The sequence below is a fragment of the Chiloscyllium punctatum genome, chromosome 37 (genome assembly GCF_047496795.1).
Source record: "Chiloscyllium punctatum isolate Juve2018m chromosome 37, sChiPun1.3, whole genome shotgun sequence".
Taxonomy (NCBI): domain Eukaryota; kingdom Metazoa; phylum Chordata; class Chondrichthyes; order Orectolobiformes; family Hemiscylliidae; genus Chiloscyllium; species Chiloscyllium punctatum.
The window spans coordinates 44,510,208-44,531,534 of NC_092775.1; the positions used below are offsets into that span (position 1 = coordinate 44,510,208).

Consider the following 21,327-nt stretch of genomic DNA (forward strand, 5'->3'; position numbering starts at 1 on the left):
AGCACATGGACACTACGTTTGTGAAGCAAACGCAAAGAATGAGATAACATTGAGATCAATATCATCTTGCTGAAAATAGATATCTATAAATTTATGCCACAACACAATATTTATGCACATTTGCTTTCTAATACGAGATGCAACCCACAGCAAGTATGTCTAGGTACTTTAAATGTCAACTCACAGATATTTCAGATTTTCTAGCTCCTCAAATGCCCGCCGTGGAATCCCCTTAATTTGATTATTGTTGAGCAGCCTGCAGGGAAAAAGAAATCAGTGAACTGATATCATTAAAAATGATTAAGTTTGAATGCACTTCCAAGACTGGATTTTATTTTGGAAAACTATTTGTAGATAATGTAAGGGTCTCAAATGACAGATCGGAAAGTTATTCTGTTCTGACAGAATTTATCTGTCTTCAAGGCACGTATACAGAATAGAAATGCAATATTTCCAAAATTCAAATTAGGCAAACTAATGAATAAAGTATCATTAATATAAGTCAAAGTTGTTTGGGTAGCAGGAGGTGGATTGCCAGGGTTCAAAGCCTGCATGTGGCCTACTCTCAGCTCTCTGCAATCTCCCCTTGCAAGAGAGAACACAAAACTTCAAGGAGTGGTACAGAACTAGAGGGGCAGGTGTAAAAACTAGCAATAACCAGCAGTGTGCACCCACTGTGGAAGGATATCTTGTTTCTGGAGGCTGTAGACATCAACAACAGCTTACCATGAAAGGCTAAACCTCCTGGTGCACAAATATATTGAGACTGTTGCTATTGTCACTTGGCTAGTCATCCAGAGAAGCAGGCTAATTCTCTGGAAAAATAGGTTCAATGAATACACCTGAAATTTAAGTTAATCGATGGTGACCCTGAAACCATTGTTGATTGCTCCAAAAACCCATTTGGTTCACTAATGCCCATCAGGGAGGGAAACTCTGATCCTATCCTGGCCTAATATGACTCCACATCTATGGCAATATGGTTGACTCTTAAATGGCCTGGTTAGCTATTCAGGTTGTATTTAAAAAACTGATGAAAGGAATGAAATCAGAGGTACCACCCACATCAACCAAGGGAACAGCATACACAATTCTATTGATTCTACAATGTCCTCCTTACTAAACATCTGGGGGCTTGGGCCAAAATTGGGAGATCTGTCCAAAAGACTAGTTAAACAACAGTCTGTCACTCTCATGGAATCATACTTTACAATGTCCCAGGCAACACCATCACTATCCCTGGGTATGTCCTATCCCATCCCCAGGACAAAACTACCAGGTGGGGGCATACAGTGGGCATCCAGGCAGGAGGGCTTTACTTTGGAAATCCTCAACATTGATTCCAGATCCCATGAAGTTTCATGCCATCAGGCCAAACATAAACAAGAAAATATTCTGCTAATTACGATCTGTGGCCCCACGTCTCATGAATCTATTCTCTTTCATGTTGAACATCGCTTGGAGGGTGGCAGGGCCCAGAATATAGTCTGCATGGGGCACTATTTCCAAAAGTGACTCAATTGCATCACTGACTGAATTGGTAGAGTCCTAAGGACATAACCCCTAGACCAGGCCTGCAGCATGAGATTAGTGTACAAACAGAAGGGAAAAATTACATGGCTTCATCCTCACCAATCTACTGGTAATAGTTGCATCTGTTCATGCCAGTGTCAGTAAGAGTGATCACCACAGTCCTCTTGGGGATGAAATCCTGTTATCACATGGTGAATGAGATAGACTTCTAACAGATCTAGCAAATTGAGATTGGGCAACCATGAGGCAATGTGAGCCATCAGTGGCAGCAGCATTGTAATCAACCACAATTTTTAACCTAATGGCACATCCCCCACTCTACCATCATACCAGGGTGTAAACCTTGGTGCAAAGAAGAGTGTAGGAGGACATGCCTGGAGCAGAAACAGGCATTGACTCTACAACATCTTCCTTACTAAACGTCTGAGGGCTTGTGTCAAAATTGGGAGATCTGTCCAAAAGACTAGTTAAACAACAGCATGTCACTCTCATGAAATCGTACCTTACAATGCCCCAGGCAACACCATCACTATCCCTGGGTATGTCCTATCCTATCTCCAGGACAAACTACCAGGACGGCGCAGCACAGTGGCATCAACAAGGAGTCCACCTGAAGTTACAATGCATACCAAAGCAGCATGGAATAGACAGACCCTACCACCAAGAGATTCAGTCTCAACTCTAATTCTGTAACATTCAGTTGTGAATGGTAGAGAATAATTAAGCAACTCACTGGAGTAGGCAGCACCATAAACATCCCGAATCTCAACAATGGGGGAGTCGAACACTTTGCAAAGACAAAGTATTTGCTAACATCTTCAGTCAGAATTGCCCAGTTGATGACTCATCTGTTTCCAAGCTTCCAAGAATCACTGATGCTCACTTTGAAACAATTTGATTCACTCCACTTTGTATTAAGAAACAGCTGAAGTCACGAGATACAAGAAAGGATGAGAACCTGGCAACATTCCGACAATAGGACTGAAGACAATTATAGGAGAAAGTGAGGACTGCAGATGCTGGAGATCAGAGCTGAAAATGTGTTGCTGGAAAAGCGCAGCAGGTCAGGCAGCATCCAAGGAACAGGAGAATCGACGTTTCGGGCATCAGCCCTTCCTGAAGAAGGGCTGATGCCCGAAACGTCGATTCTCCTGTTCCTTGGATGCTGCCTGACCTGCTGTGCTTTTCCAGCAACACATTTTCAGCTCTGAAGACATTTATACCAGAACTAGCTGTGTTCATAGCCAAGCCATTCCAGGGCAGTAACAACATGCACATCAACCCAGCAACGTGGAAAATTTCCCAGTTACAACTGATCTACAACAGGCAGGGCAAATCCAACCTGGCCTGTTTAGTGTCTCGTCAGTCTAATCTCAATCATCAAGTGATAGAAGTTGTCAGTGACAGTGCTATCAAGCAACTCTTAATTAACCATAATGTGCTCACCCATGTGAAGTTTGGGTTCTGCGAGATCCACTCAGAGGCCTGGTTCAACCGTGGAAAGAAAGAACTCAAATCTAGAGAGAGACCACCCTTGACATCAAGGCAGGAGTCAACCAACTGTGATCATTAGCGGTCAAGCATCCCAGCCACAGGACATCACTGGGGTTCCTCAGAGTAGTATCTTAGGCCCAACCATCCTCAGTTGCTTCATCAAGGATTTTCCCTCCACCATTTCTGTTCAAGCCTTGTTCCTTTCTTGAATTGTCTGGGAGCTTGCAGACAGAATCCTGGAAAGCGATGTGAGAAGCTCAGGCATGTGAAAGAGCTGGCAGGCTATATCAGAGTCCAGATGGTGAACAAGTATTATCGATTGGTCAGTTGAAAAGCAACTCAGGAAAGTTACATTGTCAAGGCTGACCAGGATGAAGGTGTGCTTGGTTGACATTACCCATTACTTCAGAAGATAGGGCCGAATCAACAGACTTGGAAAGACAAATTTCACATTTTGTGTGGGCAGTGATATGGGTGCTTGTGGTTGTGTAAGATATTTTTGTTTTATCAATGATTTGATGTTTAAATTACTTTTTTATTTGAAGTATTGTTTGTCTGTTAACTCATGTTTATTTTGCATTGACTCTAATTAGTGGAAAGTTGAAGTTATAAGAAAAATGTAATCTTATTAGTAAATTGTGAATCAGAAGTTTGTCTAGTAACCTTGGTTATTTTAGTTTAAAATTACTCCACAGGATCACAACAGTCTCTATAACATGTACATTTTATGAAAAGGACTTTGAAGCTTTACAGTTTTTTTTGTATCTATTCATGTGTTAGTTGGCTTCTGTCAGTTAAAGGCTAACATTATTAACAATGAAGTCTTGAACATGCAGCTGCTTTTGAGACTTTTTTTGTCGCAATGCATTTGGCCATCAATCAACCACAGAATTAAACATAGCACACTATTAATTCATTTCCAAAGTACAGACCACAGCATGCTGCTTAATTCTATGATCTTTCAAATAAAATAGGCAGAACATCTTTTAAAGCAGTGTATTGAAATGTTTGGAAAAGACAAGTCTGTGAAAAATGACACATACTTCCAATACCCCTGAACGCTTGACCTTGAAGCATTTATGGTTTAAGATATGGTTGCCAATGGAATTTCCCAAAGATCAAAGGGAAAAGGTCACTGCTTAAACCCTTTAAGCCATGATGCATGAGGGGCTGGAAACAGCAGAACCCCTAAAATGTGTATAAAATGCAAAATTGCACATTGGAAATCATAGGTATTAAAAATGTACCTGAGGCATCTCAGAGGAGAATATGGTGGACAAAGGAAAAAAAAAATCTATTGCATGTCTGCAGTTGCTCATTTTAAAATATTTGGTTTTTGCGCTCTATATACCTGAAATAGAACATATTTTGTAAATGTTAGGACTTGAAAATATTCAAGTTTAAATGTTGTGACACAACCTACCAACAGAAAGCCTTAATGGCCAGGTGTCTGGCACGGAGCCTGGCTCTGTGGCTCAGAAGGGAAGGGGGGAGAATAAGAGAGTGATACTGGTAATAGATTCAATAGTTAGAGGAACAGACAGGAGAGTCTGTGATTGCAAACAAGACTACTGGATGGTATGTTGCCTCCCGGGTGCCAAGGTTAGGGAGGTTTCGGTCAAGTCTACAGGATTCTTAAGGGAGACGGAGAGCAGCCAGAAGTCTTGGTACACGTTCGGTACAAATGACATAGGTAGGAAAAGGGATGAGGACCTGAAAAGTGAATATAGGGAGATATGTTGGAAACTAAAAGGCAGGACGAGCAGAGTAGTAATTTGCTACTGGTGCCACAGGCTAGTGAGGCTAGGAGAGAGACTGAGTGCAGATGAACACATGGCTGCAGGGCTGGTGCAGGAGAGACGGCTTCAGATATGTGGATCATTGGGATACCTTTTGGGAGAAGTGGTACCTGTACAAAAAAGACGGGTTGCACCTGAACAGGACAGGCACAAATATCCTAGGCAGGAGGTTTGCTGGAATTCTTCAGGAGGGTTTAAATTAGACTGACAGGGGGCGTAGGAACGGGAGCTATGGATCAGATGATGGAGTAGGTGTGAACAGCCAGATACAGCAGAGAGTCTGTGAGGAGGGATCAACAGTTGATCGGGCAAAGTTGCCGTCAGTGTGATGGGTTAAAGTGTGTCTATTTTAACACTAGCAGTATCAGGAATAAGGTGATGAACTTAGAGCATGGATCAGTACTTGGAACTATGATGTTGTGGCCATTACAGAGACTTGGACATCACAGGGCAGGAATGGCTCTTGGATGTTCCAGGGTTTACATGTTTCAAAAGGAATGGGGCTGGGTTAAAGAGGTGGGGAGTGCCATTGCTAATCAGGGATAGTATCAGAGCTGCACAAAGGGAGGTCATCAAGGACGGTTTGTTTACAGAGTCAGTATGGGAAAGTCAGAAATGGGAAAGAAGCAGTCACTTTATTGGGAGTTTTCTACAGACCCCCCAATAGCAACAGAGACACAGAGAAGCAGATTGGGAAGCAGATCTTGGAAAGGTGCCGAAGTAACAGGGTTATTATCATGGGTGACATCAACTTTCCTAATATTGATTGAAACCTGCTTCGATCAAATAGTTTGGATGGACCAATTTTTGTCAGGTGTGTCCAGGAAGGATTCCTGACTCAACGAATAGACAGACCAACTAGAGGGAAGGCCATATTGGATTTGTTCCTTGGCAACAAACCAGACCAGGCATCTGAACTCTTGGTGGGAGAGCATTTCGGTGATAGTGATTATAATTCCCTGACCTTACCATCGTCATGGAGAGGGATAGGAGTAGATGGTATGGGAAAGTATTTAAATGAGGGAGGGGAAATTACAATGCTATTAGGCAGGAACTGTGGCACCTAAATTGGGAATAGATGTTCTCAGGAAAATGCACGACAGAAATGTGGTGGTTGCTGATAGTGCTGGATAGGTTTGTCCTACTGAGGCAAGGAAGGGATGGTAGGGTGAAAGAATCTTGGATAACAAGGAATATAGAACATCCAGTCAAGAGGAAGAAAAAAGCTCACTTAAGGTTGAGGAGGCAAGACTCGGATAGGGCTCCAGAGGGTTATAAGGCAGCCAGGAAGGAACCGAAGAATGAACTTAGAAGAGCTGGAAAGGGGCATGAAAAAACTTTAGCGGATAGGATTAAGGAAAAACCTAAGGAATTCTACTCAGGTGAGGAACAAGAGGATGACCAGAATGAGGGTAAGGACAATCAGGGATAGTGGAGGGAACTTGTGCCTGGAGTCAGAGGTGGTAGGGAAGGTCCTTAAATGAATACTTTGCTTCAGTATTTAATCTTGAGAGGGACTTTGTTGTTTGTGAAGACAGCATGAAACAGGTATGCTCCAACAGGTTGATACTAAGAAGGAGGATGTGCTAAAAGTACTGCCAAATGGGACTAGATTAGGTTGGGATATCTGGTCATGGATGAGTAGGACCAATGGGTCTGTTTCCGTGCTATACATCTCTATGACACATCCAATGTAGGCTTCCTTCTCAAAACAGGTTCATGATTAGATTACGTATGGTGTGGAAACAGGCCCTTTGGCCCAACAAGTCCACATCGACCCTCCGAAGAGCAGCCCACCCAGACCTATTCCCCTACATTTACCCCTTCACCTAACACTACGGGCAATTTAGCATGGCCAATTTCACCTAACCTGCACATTTTTGGACTGTGGGAGGAAATCGGAGCACTCGGAGGAAACCCACACAGACACGGGGAGAACGTGCAAACTCCACACAGACAGTTGCCTGAGGCGGGAATTGAACACAGGTCTCTGGCGCTGTGAGGCAGCAGTGCTAACCATTGTGCCACCTTGCCACCCAAAAGGTTCATAACCAGAAAACTGGCAGGTTGTCAAGCATCGCCTGAATTGGAGCTGAAACTAGGTTTCACCAAAATCCTGCCTTGTATTGTACTGACCACAATTTTATGTTGGTAGGGAGTTGTGTGGTAAGAGACCGTTCATAACTCTTTCTCTTCGAGGGAGCATGTCTAGATGAAGAGTGAGTGTTATTCTTGAAATTCCACTCCATATGCTCTTATAAGTCAAGTTATCTATAATTTAGAGGTGACTGATTTAAGAGATGACTTATGTTTGAAAAACAGATGGATAAGTGTTTGGTTTCTCTGGGCTGAGTTGCGGTGATTAGTTGGCTGGTGTCACCTACTGAAGAATGGCTGCAGCTGTTCCACTTAACCTCCTTACTGGCATTATTGATCTACCTAATCTATCACAATAATCACTTGGGCCATTTTAACTACCAAACATAATCAGATACAAAATAAATCTCCAACCTGAACGCAGTCTACCCAACTCGGGTTACAACAGAGGTGGTGTGGTGGGGCTGGGGGTAGATAGTAGGATAGGGATGAAAAACAGTCAAAGTTACTCAGTTCAAGGAGAAAGACTGGTCATTGAAATATTTTTACGAAGCCACATCCCTTACGTTTAACCTTCCATTTAAATTCAACCTTGCCCAGCTGGGTTTCTTGGATCTGAAGAGTCCTGGCAGCTGAATGGAGCTGAAGTCTGCTGAGAGGAAGAGCAAAGTGCCTTCCCAGGGTGGGTGCAGGTACACACTACCCAGTAACCCTTTTAAAACCCTGCATGATCACGTGCCCTGGTCTGACTAGGCATTCAGTACTACGCCCTCAACCTTCAGTTACCTCATGATCTCATTCGACACAATACACACAGACACCTCTCCACCTCCACATGGACTACGGCCTAGTGTCCCATACGCCCCATCTAAAAGGGAGCCAAGCCTGTTCATAGAGATGATCTCTGGGCTGGAATCCTCTTTAAATAAGAGAATGCTTTGTCATAAAATCAAACTTCTACGGCATTTGGGAAAAGCAGGATTTCAGAGACTTCTAACCTGAACCCTTTACCCCACTTATAATTCCCATCCTAGTTAATTTCAGAGACACTCCCAAACCCATCTGCAATTTTGATTGAGTTCTGTGATCTTGTGCTGGGACAAAGGAAGGTTCTGCTCTCTTCCACTTGTACCAGTTGAACAAGTCTCTCAAGTCCAATATTTTTGTTAAATACTAATGAGTTATAGAGTCAAGAACAATGTGTGCTTTGAATCTGTAGAAACTGAATAACAAGCAATATAAAATATTCACCACAAACTTACAAACACTGAATTTCAGAAAACAGAGACACTATATTTTTGGCCTGACAGTATTAAACAATTCCTCAATGTTCTGCTGAATTAAGCTCAAGATCAGCCAGTCCATATCATTCAAATGGAGCATTGCTATCCTCAGTCAGCTCAGACTTAGGAGAAGCACTAGTATCTGGAATATTAGTTGGTTGGCAAGTGTTGCCAGTGAATGCCAGCTCCTGGCATCTCATAACCACAGGTACCTTCAGAATCACATTTTATTGCTTGTAAAGGCTACAGGAGATTGCTTGCCAATTCAAAATGGGAACAGAGCAATGTTTGAGGTTTGGCTTCCAATAGAAACATAACTGAACAAAGACAGAGTCATTCTGCTATACAACATCCTGGGGTTGGCAACATACAGGAGTCCCAAGGTTACAAATGAGTTCCGCTGTTCGTAAGTGAATTTGTGTCTAAGTCAGAACAGATGCGGCAAATTAGTCCACTCATTTGTTAGGATGAAATATTGTAGATAATATTGCTGCATGGTGGTTCAATGGTTAGCATTGCTGCCTCATAGCACCAAGGACCTGGGTGCGATTCCTGCCTTGAACGACTGTCTGTGTGGAGTTTGCACATTCTCCCAGTGTCTGCGGGGATTTCCTCTGGGTGTTCTAGTTTCCTTCCACAATCCAAAAATGTGCAGGTCAGGTGAACTGATCATGCTAAATTGCCCATAGTGTTGGGTGCATTAATCAGGTGTAAACATAGGATAGAGGAATGGGTCTGGATGTGTTACTCTTTGGAGGGTTGGTGTGGACCTGTTGGGCCAAATGGCCTGTTTCTATACTGTACGGAAACTATAAAAAAAAGTAACTCAGATTTAAAATAATTTTTTAACATGAGACGCTGGAGGTTGGTTTGTAAGTCGGGTGTTCGTAACCCAGGAACTTCCTGTATCTGGGAACTTCCATTGCAATGTTACGTTTTTTTAAAAAAAATATAGAAACATTTCTTTCTAGCTTCTGTTCCCATTTTCTTCAAAAAGAACACTTCTCAGTTCAATATTTTAACTACAAAACAAAAGGGTTGCAAAGAAAATGATTAGTGTCTATTGCACCCATCAGAATCTCTAGAAATCCTGAAGAGACTGGAGACAGCAGACAGGACCTCAGTTGTTAAACTCCCTTAAAAAGAAAAAGCAGGGCTTTCCTTTTATAAATAAGACTATAATCCTTCCAGTTTACTAGTCAAACAGATTGGGATCTGATGCATACATTCAGCGTTTCACACAAACAATGCACAAGAAGTGTGTCCAGGAGGTCAGTGCTTACTTACGAAAGAAAGGGCAGATCAGATTCCTTTTTTGTCCCCCAGTTTCAATGCTTCAAAAAAAAAACTAGTCACAAATGGAGTTAACCCTGACTACATATATACTAGATTGCAGCCAGAGAAAATCTCAGGAGAACAGGAGTTCCCGACTATGGTGCACAATCATTTTGCTTAGCAGTGGCAACACTTGCAAATCCCATTGAGAGGGGTGAATGGCATTGTAGACTAGAAGAACCAGGGAAATAAATGACAATATGAATTACTGATGTTTTGCAGGTGAGGTGGCTAATTAGGGAAGAAATGCAATTTTAACTAACAGATGGAAATAGTGTGCCAGCAAATAATGGAGTTGGAGTAGGGAAGTGAAGAGAGAGTTTGAATGGAAAGGGGAGTTTATATTGAATTGTCCAACTAATAAACAAGAAACACAAGCAAGAGTTTGTCGAGCATTGTTCCAGAATTTCATCTTCAGATACAACTTCCTTTCATGGTAAGAAATCTTATTCCTGAAATGTTTGATTGATAACTAGTTTAAAATCCCTTTACTGCTACAACATGTTTAGAGAACTGAAATTTGATTTTGGCTTTTAAAATAATAGAATACCCTAAATTGTCTTCATGTGGCAAGACCACTTGAATTAAATAAGAAGCAGGAAACGGAAGTACTCGTAAAATTAGGTAAGATGTCAGGAGGCTTTTCTTGTTGCAGAGGATCATTGACTTCAGAGTTTACAGTTTGCATGGAGAATGCTGTAATCTGAGAGAGACTTGGACAAACTCCCAGTTGAGAAATATCAAAAGGATTCACAAGGTAGACAAGATATCACAGCAGATCTCAGTGTCACTAAAGTCTCCTAAACTGTGTGGTTGGAATGGTAACTCCCCAAGAATACCAAGAAAGAAGCAGAAGTCAAATGGAATTTGACATTCTACATTTTATTTGGGGGTGGGGGATTTATAGAGTTCAAGGATGTTAAGACCCAGGTAGGAACTTATAGTTCAAATATGACAATGGTTGGAGGTTTTCCAAATTACTGCAAAATCAGTTTAGATCTCAACCGAATTAAGTTTTATATCAATGTAAAGAACACAATCCAACTTATTTCAGTGTAGAAATCATTCCACTAGCTTTACACATAACTACATATGAAAAACTCAAATGTCTGCAATGAGAATGTCTGAGTGTGAGAGAGTAGGTAATGTTCATCTTCAAATGCTAAGTTTAATTTGCGCGTCAAAAACATGTCGTACAATTTAATAGCATGATTAAAAATTATTTTCGTAATTCATCCTTTGACATGGGCATTGCAAGCAAGGCTGGCATTCATTGCCCATCCTTTGTTACTCTGAGGTGGTGGTGAACCCCATTGCAAGTGGTTTGAGTCAACTGAGCAAACTGCTTGATCACTGCAAAGGGCAATTATGACTCAACCATGTTAGATTTAGATTTAATTGTCATGTACTTAAGTACAGGAATAGACTGAAAAGTGCACAATTTTATTACACATGGTTATGATTTCGAGATGCTGGTGTTGGACTGGGGTGTACAAAATTAAAAATCACACAACACCAGGTTATAGTCCAACAGGTGTTTTTGGAAGCACTAGCTTTCAGAGCGCTGCCCCTTCATCAGGTGGTTGTCCTGATAAAACAGCAGTGATCTGAAAGCTAGTGCTGCCAAGTACACCTCTTGGACTATAACCTGGTATTGTGTGATTTTTAACATGGTGCCATCTTAGGTTTAAAGGCACAAAAAGAATTTAAGTAGTAAGAGAAATGAAGTTAGACAATACCCTCATAGAATAACTAGAGAATAATAAAATAAGCTAATAGTTAACCTTAAAGCCTTTCTTAATTTAAAACTAGAAAATAAAGAAATTGAGTTCAACAGTCTTCGAGTCCTCAGCTTATCTTGTCCTCTGGGAGTCCTTAGCTATCTGTTCTTGACACTGCAGCAGATACTGGGAGCTCCCTCACTGCTCCCTTTGCCCAGGATGGACCGCCATGCCATCGTTGCTGCTGAAAATGCTGCTTTCCCAATGCCTCTGGAAAATGTCTGAGCTGGACTCATTCACACACCGAGCTGAGACACCATGAGACGCTGAGATACCAGGCCATGACCCACCACTAGTTGCCAAGAGACTAGGCCAAGATCTGCCATAAGCTGCTGAGATACCATCGGGCTGAGACACTGCCATGTGCTGCTGAGAGACTGGGCCGAGAAACCTTCACAGATGCATCATTGAGTCCGCACTGCGGCCGGGAAGAAGCACCAAGAGAAAAGAAAGGAAACAAGAAATAAATGTACCGAGCAGAAAAGCTCCAGCTGGAGTATCCTACTCTGTCGCCATGTTGGATTGTTGGCATTTGCTTGACATACATTAGTCCCATACCAAGTTTCCTTCCGAGATCGATGATATATGTACTGAGTGGACTATCACACCAATTTGTAAGATCCACCTTAGTTGTATCTGTAACTTAGTATGTAACTTATAATCAATCACAATTGCCTGTTAATTCATGGTTACTTTGCATTGTTTTTGGATTTGAGTGTATAGGCGATTACCTAAGATTGAATTGCATTTGCTTTGTTTTATACTTGTATGGTAACATTTATTTTTTGCATTGCTAAAGGGGAAAAAAAAAGACATTGTCAGGGCTTTTAGTCTTGTAGGTATCAGAACAAACACAAGAATGGAAAATGTTTCTTTAAGGAAAACATATTTGGTTAAACTGTTGGATCATGTGGTTTCATTTTCGGTAAAGAACAGGGATTTCTTTTCTTTTAAAAAAAAGTTACTGGCCTTGACCAAGAGCACCTTAATTAAACACCTGAAAAACATGGATAGTAGCAGTTTGATGCATTCTTGATGAATTGAGATATGTTAGCATTGAGGACTGGTTCCCACAGCAGATTACATAACAGCCCAAAGATTACATGCATGTTTTCACAACAATCATCCATCGACATTGATTGCACAGAGAAACCACTGCAATTGGTTAACCATAGCTATTAAAATTTGTGAAACAAAAATTATCCTTAAATTAAAAATTAACTTTAAATTTCAGTTATAAAAGATTGAGAATGGTCAAAGTGAGTCTTTTGTTAAAAGAAGCAAAGCGAGGAATTTGATCATTGCACTTCCTGGATCACAGTGCAACAACTGCAACTCCAACTATAACTAGTCTAGTTATAGTTTGACAAAGACCATGTATAATTTGCTCTTACATCTCAGTTATTTGATCAGAAATCTATAATTGCCATCTTTTTCAGCAGAATACAATACTTAGTTTCTTAATCTACCCCGAAAGCACACTAAAATGATTCCTGATCGAAAGCCTAAAAAAAATTAAGCCAACCCCCTCATCTCTCCACTCTTTCATAATCTTACAAAATTAAGACTAATCCTTAAAAAGTTCTGAAAAAGCAAATAATGATCAAGAATTTGTGTTCCAGTTAATATGCCAGCAACAGTGGTAAAGACCTATGTTCCTAAACTTACCACACTCCTGTTAAGCTGTTTCAATACAGCTATAAAATCGGTATCTACCCAACAGTATTGAAAATTGCTCAGTATTTGTCCTGCTTTTTGCAACCCAACTAGTTACTGCCCATCAGTCTATTCCTGACCATTGGTTAAGTGATGGAAGAGATAATCAACAATGCTATCAAGCAGCACTTGCTTTGCAATAACCTGTTCACTGATGTGCAGTTTAGGTTCTGCCAGGGTCACTGCTTTCTGACATCATCACAGCCTTTGTTCAAACATAGACAAAAAAAATACAGCTGAATTCCAGAGTTCAGGTGATAGCGACTGCCTTTGACATCGAGGTTGCATTGGCAGAGTAGCATCAAGGAGCCCAGGCAAAACTGGAGTCAATGGGAATAGAGAGAAACTTCTCTGCTGGTTACAGTCAGACCCAGCACAAAGCACAAAGGCTGTGATTGGAGGTTGGTCATCTCAGCTCTAGGACATCTCTGCAGGAGTTCGTCAGGGTAGTGTCATAGTCTCAAACTTCATTAATGATCTTCCCTCAATCATAAGATCGGAAGTGGGGAGTTTTGCTGATATTTGCACAATTTTCAGCGTCATTTGAGACTCCGCAGACTTTGAACCATTGGAGCGAGACCGGGGCAATATCTTGGTTTGGACTAATGTAACTTCCAACTTAAATGGGCCACATAAAGCCAGACAATAATCATCTCTAAGACGACAGATCTAGACCTCACCTCTTGACATTCAATGGTATAATCTCCCACTGGGGTTTATTCTTCATCAGAAACTGAACTGGACTAGCCATATACATTCCGTGGCTACAAGAGCAGGACAGAGGGTGGGAATCCTGCAGTGTCTAACTCATCTCCTGAATCCCCAAAGCTTGTCCACCATCAATAAAACACTAATTAGGAATGTGATGGAATACTCTCCATGTGCCTGGATGAGCACAGCTCCAACACTAAAGCTGATCATCTAGGACAAAGTAACCTAATTGATTGGTACCACATTCACAAACATCCACTGTCTCCACTCAGTGGTAGAATTGTGTGCCATCTACAAGATGCATGCAGAAATTCACCAAAGCTCTTTAGATAGCACAACATTACTATCTAGAAGCACAAGGGTATCAGATACATGGGAACACCAAAACTTGCAAGTTCCTCAGCAAGCTGTTGATTACCGGACATGGAAATATATTGCTGTTCTTTCACTGTCATTGAATCAAAATCCTGGAACTCCCTCCTTAACATGGAGTGTCCCAGACTAAATGCTTAGCAACAGTTCAAGAATGCTGTTACCTTTATTTTCTCAATGGCAATTGGGGATAGGCAATAAATACTGGCCTGGTCAGCAAAATCCATATTCCCAAACCAAATAAAAGAAGTTCACTTTTTTTAAACTGTTCATTACTAAATTTTTAGTTAACCTTTGCATCAACTTGACACTCATTTTCATCTTTACCTTTGCTGCAAAGAGATGACTTTCTATATTTCACAGTTAGCTTCTAGTGCTGGTAAATACTTTAGACCATATCCTTACCAGACAGTGCCAATCTTGCAAGAGCCTATAATTTATCATGTCATCCAAAAGCTACATTCAAACACTACAGCACTGCACTGCTGGGTTCAGATATTCAATTTGAATCCACGCAACCTGTTATTTCTGAGATAGACTATTTTTCAAATTCAGTTAAGCTGAGGCCAAAGTCTTTCCATAATTCCTGATCCAATGTCATTAACTTAAGATTCGAGGCAAGGCCGAGATGTGAAGGCATAGGAGCTAAAGATCTAATACGCCCCACATACACCCACAAAAGATGACCAGTTTTCTCAAATAGAACATGGATATTTAAAAATATGTAATTAATGGCAGAGATCAAATCAGAATATCATTCTACAGATTTTTAAAATTGATACCACCAGTGCTACCTTCAAATCTTGAGAGAATTATGAAGTCTGAGAAAAAAAATCCAAATCCTAGCAAAGCATTACACTTTACCCTACCTGATGTTTAAAAGGAATGTTAGAGCAAATATCCTCAGAGCTTGAAGAAATATAATGAATCAGTAATATCTCACTACACTGGTAGCTTACCTTCAGCTCTGGGTCTATCAACAAATTCTACAAATAAAACATCCCAACTGTGGTTCCTAATGCAGACTCTACCTCAACACAACTTCATAGAATCATAGAATCTCTACAGCGTGGAAACAGGCCATTTGGCCCAACAAGTCCACACTGACCCACCAAAGAGTAACCCACCCAGATCCATTCCCTTGCTCTATTAGTCTACATTTCCTGACTAATGCACCTAACCTACACATCCCTGAACACTATGGGCAACTTAGCATTGCCAATTCACCTAACCCGCACATCGTTGGACTGTGGAAGGAAACCAGAGCATCTGGAGGAAACCCACACGAACACGGAGGATGTGCACACTCCAAACAGTTGCCCAAGGCTGGAATCATACCTGGGTCCCTGGTGCTGAGAGGCAGAAGTGCTAACCACTTAGCCAACTTCTACCGGAATAACTTTGCCATCCAAAACTAACCTGAATTCTAGAACCACAAAACAATATTCCATCCCATCAGCTTAATGTCTATTTTATCATCTTCTCTGCAACTTCTGGTTCCAACACTCATTACATCTATCTAAACTAATTTATTGATTCAGTTCAGTAAATTTTTCTCAACCCATATAAACAATTTAGCCGTTCTCTTAAAACTCAATACTGTATTCAGAAATTGATTAAAATGATAAGTGGCTTCCTTGCTAATGCAGTACATATGGTTTGAATATACACTGCAAGACAGTATCAAATTAAAGTGCGGTTTTGTAGCCAGGACTCCAAGTGGCAAAGTCAGTAAATACAGAACTTTTAAAATTCAGCATATAGATAATTTCTGATCAGCCTGTTCAGGGATATTACTACACACTTCTGATCCAGGTGGATCTTGAACACCAGTCTCCTGGCTCAGAGATAGGGACACTACCACTGCACCACAAGCATCCGACGGCATTCTCAGTACAATCATTCACCTTGTTACTAATCAAGTGAGGAGGGATCAAATTGCTCTCTCCTTTTCACCTTCAGGCTTTTTTCTTAAATCTTGAAAGGAGATCCTTGCCAATTTATCAATTATTTAATGGTTTCCACATTTTGTGATCAGAAAAGAAGCAATTGGAAAAGTTTTATGCAGTTAAACAATGAAAGAGGTGCTTTATTAGACTGAAAGCAATTTAGGGAAAATTACAAAATGCACTCTCACTTTGTCTCACACACAGCTGAAGTTCACAGACACAAATACAAATCACAGACTGGGTAAAGAAAGGCTGTTTAAATTAGAGTTCAACTGGATAATCATCATTACTGAGACTAGCTTTTTTATTCCAGGTTTATTAATTGATTGCATTTAAATGTGCCTTGAAGTTGCATTGTGATTTAAATTTCAGTGTCCACAGCATTTGTCTGGGCTTGTCCATTCATATTGCCAGCATTATTCCTTGTTTTTTTTTTGAGTACGTGGGCTTCCAAGGTCCACTTGTGGCATCAATATCAAAAACCACAAGTCCATGAATCAGTGCAGAACTTTGGAGCAGCTGTGTGACTGTGCAGCTTAGAGGGAATGTTTATTGTAGGTATGGTAGTTTACTGTCAATGGTTTCATTTTCTTGTCATCCATAAAAGGAATAGAATTCGGCCTTTTGGCCCATTGAGCTTGGTCTGTCTTCATGGCTGATATATTCCTCCACCCGATTTTCCTGCCTTCGCCCCACAACCCTTAATCACCTTGATAATCTAGAACTTATCTCTGTTTTAAAGACACTCAATGACTTAGTCTCCACAGCCTTCTGTGGCAATGAGTCCCACAGATTAACCATCCCCTTGCTGAAGAAATTCCTCATCTCCGTTCCAGAGTGTCATCCCTTCACTTGGAAGCTGTGCCATCATGTCCAAGTCTCTCCTACTTTTGGAAACATCTTCTCAGTGTCCACTCTATCCAGATCTCTCAGTATTCTGTAAGTTTCAATGAGATACCCCCTGCTGTCCTTCTAAACTCTATCATCAAGTACAGCCCCAAACCATTCAACTTTCTTATCACTGTAAACACTTAAGGACATCAAGCTCATATCTGAGTCAACCCATGATTCTTACATTAAAAGTTTGTAGATAGTTTAAAAATCTACTTCATATAAAAGTCAACTTTGTTTTTTTTAGGGTCCAAAGCCCAAACAGTTCAAAATCAGAGTATAATGTAAGTCTTTTTCCTGATTTAGAATGTTAAAAGAAAAAAAAAATCACAAAAATGGTCAAATTATGGGGATGTTTAAATTCTTCAAACTTCCAGGTTAAATGGCAACACCTCCTTGCTTTTTTATGTCCTTCTATAAGTGAAGATTTGATTTTATCATTAATGCATTAATGCCAATTAATATTAGTAACTAAACAAATGTTTTAAGTATTCCAGATTTTACTTGATTTATTAAAGTATCAAATTCTGAATGACAGCTAATTAAAATAAAAGCATATAAGTGAACCTTTAGATTTTCTTCCTCCATCAAATCCAGCAGAAATTTCCTCTCAAGCAACAGAACAACTCTGTATGGGGGGGTGAAACATTTGCTGATTCAGATACTTTCACTCAGAGACACACCTACTTAAAAATCAAGTCATCGGTTACTGGTGTAAATAACCCGAGACTCACGTGAGCCCTACAATTTACAGTGTGCCTTTGAGAAAGAATAACAGCTCAACTTAAACTGAAAGTTGCAGCATTTATCAAGAAACAAGTTATCCTTTAAATATTTTCTCCTTTCTAGAAATTCTGAATGCTTGTGATCGGAGGCCTTGTCATTCCAGAACATTCACCATTCTAAAGAAAGATCATTCACCTGGGACATTTACTTTGGTTCACTCCACAGACACTACCTGATCTGCTGAGTACTTCCAGGACTTTTCCTAAATTTCAGCTTTCAAGCAGCTGCATTACTTTGCTTTTGACTTTCTTGTCTCCCCCTCTCCATCTGCACAAAACATAGTCCATTTCTAAGTTCTTGAAGTTCTGGAAGAAATGGATTCTTGACCTGAAAAATAACTTCTGGATTACTGGTGCTGGAAGAGCACAGCAGTTCAGGAAGCATCTGAGGAGCAGTAAAATTGATGTTTCGGACAAAAGCCCTTCATCAGGAATAAAGGCAGAGAGCCTGAAGCGTGGAGAGATAAGCTAGAGGAGGGTGGGGGTGGGGAGAAAGTAGCATAGAGTACAATGGGTGAGTGGGGGAGGGGATGAAGGTGATAGGCCAGGGAGGAGGGTGGAGTGGATAGGTGGAAAAGATGATAGGCAGGTGGGCATGTCATGGGGACAGTGCTGAGCTGCATGTTTGGAACTAGGGTGAGGTGGGGGAAGGGGAAATGAGGAAACTGTTGAAGTCCACATTGATGCCCTGGGGTTGAAGTGTTCCGATGCGAAAGATGAGGTATTCTTCCTCCAGGCGGTGGCGAGGGAGCGGCGAAGGAGGCCCAGGACCTCCATGTCCTCGGCAGAGTGGGAGGGGGAGTTGAAATGTTGGGCCACAGGGAAGTGTGGTTAATTGGTGCGGGTGTCCCGGAGATGTTCCCTAAAGCGCTCTGCTAGGAGGCGCCCAGTCTCCCCAATGTAGAGGAGACCGCATCGGGAGCAACAGATACAATAAATGATATTAGTGGATGTGCAGGTAAAACTTTGATGGATGTGGAAGGTTCCTTTAGGGCCTTGGATGGAGGTGAGGGAGGAGCTGTGGGCGCAGGTTTTGCAGTTCCTGCGGTGGCAGGGGAAGTGCCAGGATGGGAGGGTGGGTTGTAGGGGGGCACGGACCTGACCAGGTAGTCATGGAGGGAATGGTCTTTGCGGAAGGCAGAAAGGGGTGGGGAGAGAAATATATCCCTGGTGGTGGGGTCTTTTTGGAGGTGGCGGAAATGTCGGCGGATGATTTGGTTTATGCGAAGGTTGGTAGGGTGAAGGTGAGCACCACGGGCGTTCTGTCCTTGTTACGGTTGGAGGGGTGGGGTCTGAGGGCGGAGGTGCGGGATGTGGACGAGATGCGTTGGAGGGCATCTTTAACCACGTGGGAAGGGAAATTACGGCCTCTAAAGAAGGAGGCCATCTGGTGTGTTCTGTGGTGGAACTGGTCCTCCTGGGAGCAGATCCGGCGGAGGCGGAGGAATTGGGAATACGGGACAGCATTTTTGCAAGAGATAGGGTGGGAAGAGGTGTAATCCAGGTAGCTGTGGGGTTTATAAAAAATGTCAGTGTCAAGTCGGTCGTCATTAATGGAGATGGAGAGGTCCAGGAAGGGAGGGAGGTGTCAGAGATGGTCCAGGTAAATTTAAGGTCAGGGTGGAATGTGTTGGTGAAGTTGATGAATTGCTCAACCTCCTCGCAGGAGCCCTCTCCACAGATGCTGCTGGCTGTGCTAGTCATTTCCAACGCTTTCTGTTTTTGTTGCAGACTTCCAGAATTAACAGTATTTTTCTTTTATTGTTACGTGGGTATCTTCATTTGAATGTTAAAGTAATACGGTACAGGGAGTTCTCCAATAACGCCATAGTTGTGTTCTAGCAAAACCTCACTTAATAGAAAATTGCCTAATATAAATAATGGGGCCTATGGAAAAAGTGGAGTTGGGACAGACCAGCAAAAAATGTCACTCACTATCTCCCAAAAATCACCCAGAAGTTGAACACAAAGTATAGCACAGCCTGAGTGAAAAATTTGAGATCATATTTATTAATGAAACAAAAATAAATTTAACACAGTACATTTAATAAAATGTAAGAAAGCTGCTCTCTGTACAGTACCGCTCAGAAAGCTGCTTAGTTGGCAGCTGACATTGGCGCAGGCACAGTACAGCATAAAGACCAGCGCTGACAGCACGCATGGGCAGAATGGTGTGGAGCCTTCGGTGTGGACATTGGTGAACATGCCATTCTGCACAGAGATTTCAGCGCTGACCCTGGTGATGTGCAAAATGAAACACGCGAACCGATACCTGCTCGAATCATGCTTTGGCGAACAGAGGTAAGCACTGTCGAAAATATTGTTCCCTAATTCTTCAGTGATGATATAACCAAGTCTCACTGCCAGAACACATGTCACCTAAGAATTACCTGTAATTGTCACAATCTATTCACAAAGGTAGGGGACACCGACTGCAAAATCTGAATCTTAGAAGAATGAGACAATGGACACTGCACAACTATTTTATGAATTAAATGAGTTTTGATTATTGTATTAAAATTTGTTGGTTTTAGATTTATTTCATTGAATATTTAAAAGATGTGAACTGATGGTGACACTTATCACACAAAGGATGAGGGAAAGAATGACATCTGACAGTTGAAAGTAAGTCTATGAGACCTAATTTGTAGTTGATGGAGCAACAACCATCCAGAAAATTTCCCACTAGTAGATTAGATAAAAAGCCCGGGAGAGGGAGACTAGAGCCAGATATTCTTGGTATGACACAGACTTTGGAATAAAAGGCAATAAACAGATGAATAGTTGCTGGAAGCAAACAGGCAGAAACACTCGGTTTTGTCTGATCTTGGAAGTGAAGTAGACTCAAGCCTGGTTAGTACTTGGATGGGAACCTGTGTGGGAAAACCAGGTGTGGGTGGGGGTGGAGGGCTCTTGGGGCACCATGGTAGTATCCCTACCTTTGAACCAGAAGGCCCAAGCTCAAGTCCCACCTGTTCCTGAAGTGTGTAATAACTTCTCTAAACAGAGTTGTTTAGGAAATAGGTCAAACAGGCAGAAGGGACTTTAGTTGTAGAGATGCCTTTTCCCCCCAAAAAATATACTTCAAGTGTGTACAGTTCATGACATTCAGATTAGTTTCTTCTAATTCTGTACATGAGGTGCCTCACTATAACTGCCATTTTAGGTTATATTTACAACACACGTCACTTTTCATGTCAAACTTTCTGCAGTACACAGAAACCAGAGTTTTGTGTGGTCTCCAGGCTTTTCACTTTCAATAGTGGCGTATGGACAGGAAGTGGTGAAAGGATGCTTTAGTTCCATTGCACACTTGCTCCTGTCCTCATGAATGTACTGCAATCATTTTAAATGGGGTTTTCCATATTCGAATCTTCATGATTTTAAACTTTTCTTTTTTTTTGGGGGGGGGGGGGGGGGGTGCATCACAGGGTGGTTTGAAGTGCTTGCTGGATTTAAGGACAATAAAACATAGAAAGGAAATGCCTAGAAAACCCACCAGTTAGACACTTGGGAAATTTTTACTGGGAGAACCAGTTTGCTGAGAAGGTGGCATCATGGCACAGATTTCATTTGTGGAT

The 21,327-nt window shown here is 41.5% G+C and overlaps 1 protein-coding gene across 2 annotated transcripts in view; it reads right to left on the reverse strand.

Moving 5' to 3' along the window:
- The window catches only part of LOC140463064 (peroxidasin-like), a 200,236-nt gene that overhangs the window by 85,570 nt on the left and 93,339 nt on the right, over positions 1-21,327 (reverse strand). For both annotated transcript variants that reach the window (XM_072556721.1, XM_072556722.1), the window contains exon 3: positions 185-256. In XM_072556721.1, the coding sequence (XP_072412822.1) occupies positions 185-256 (72 nt within the window). The remainder of the gene's footprint in view (positions 1-184; positions 257-21,327) is intronic.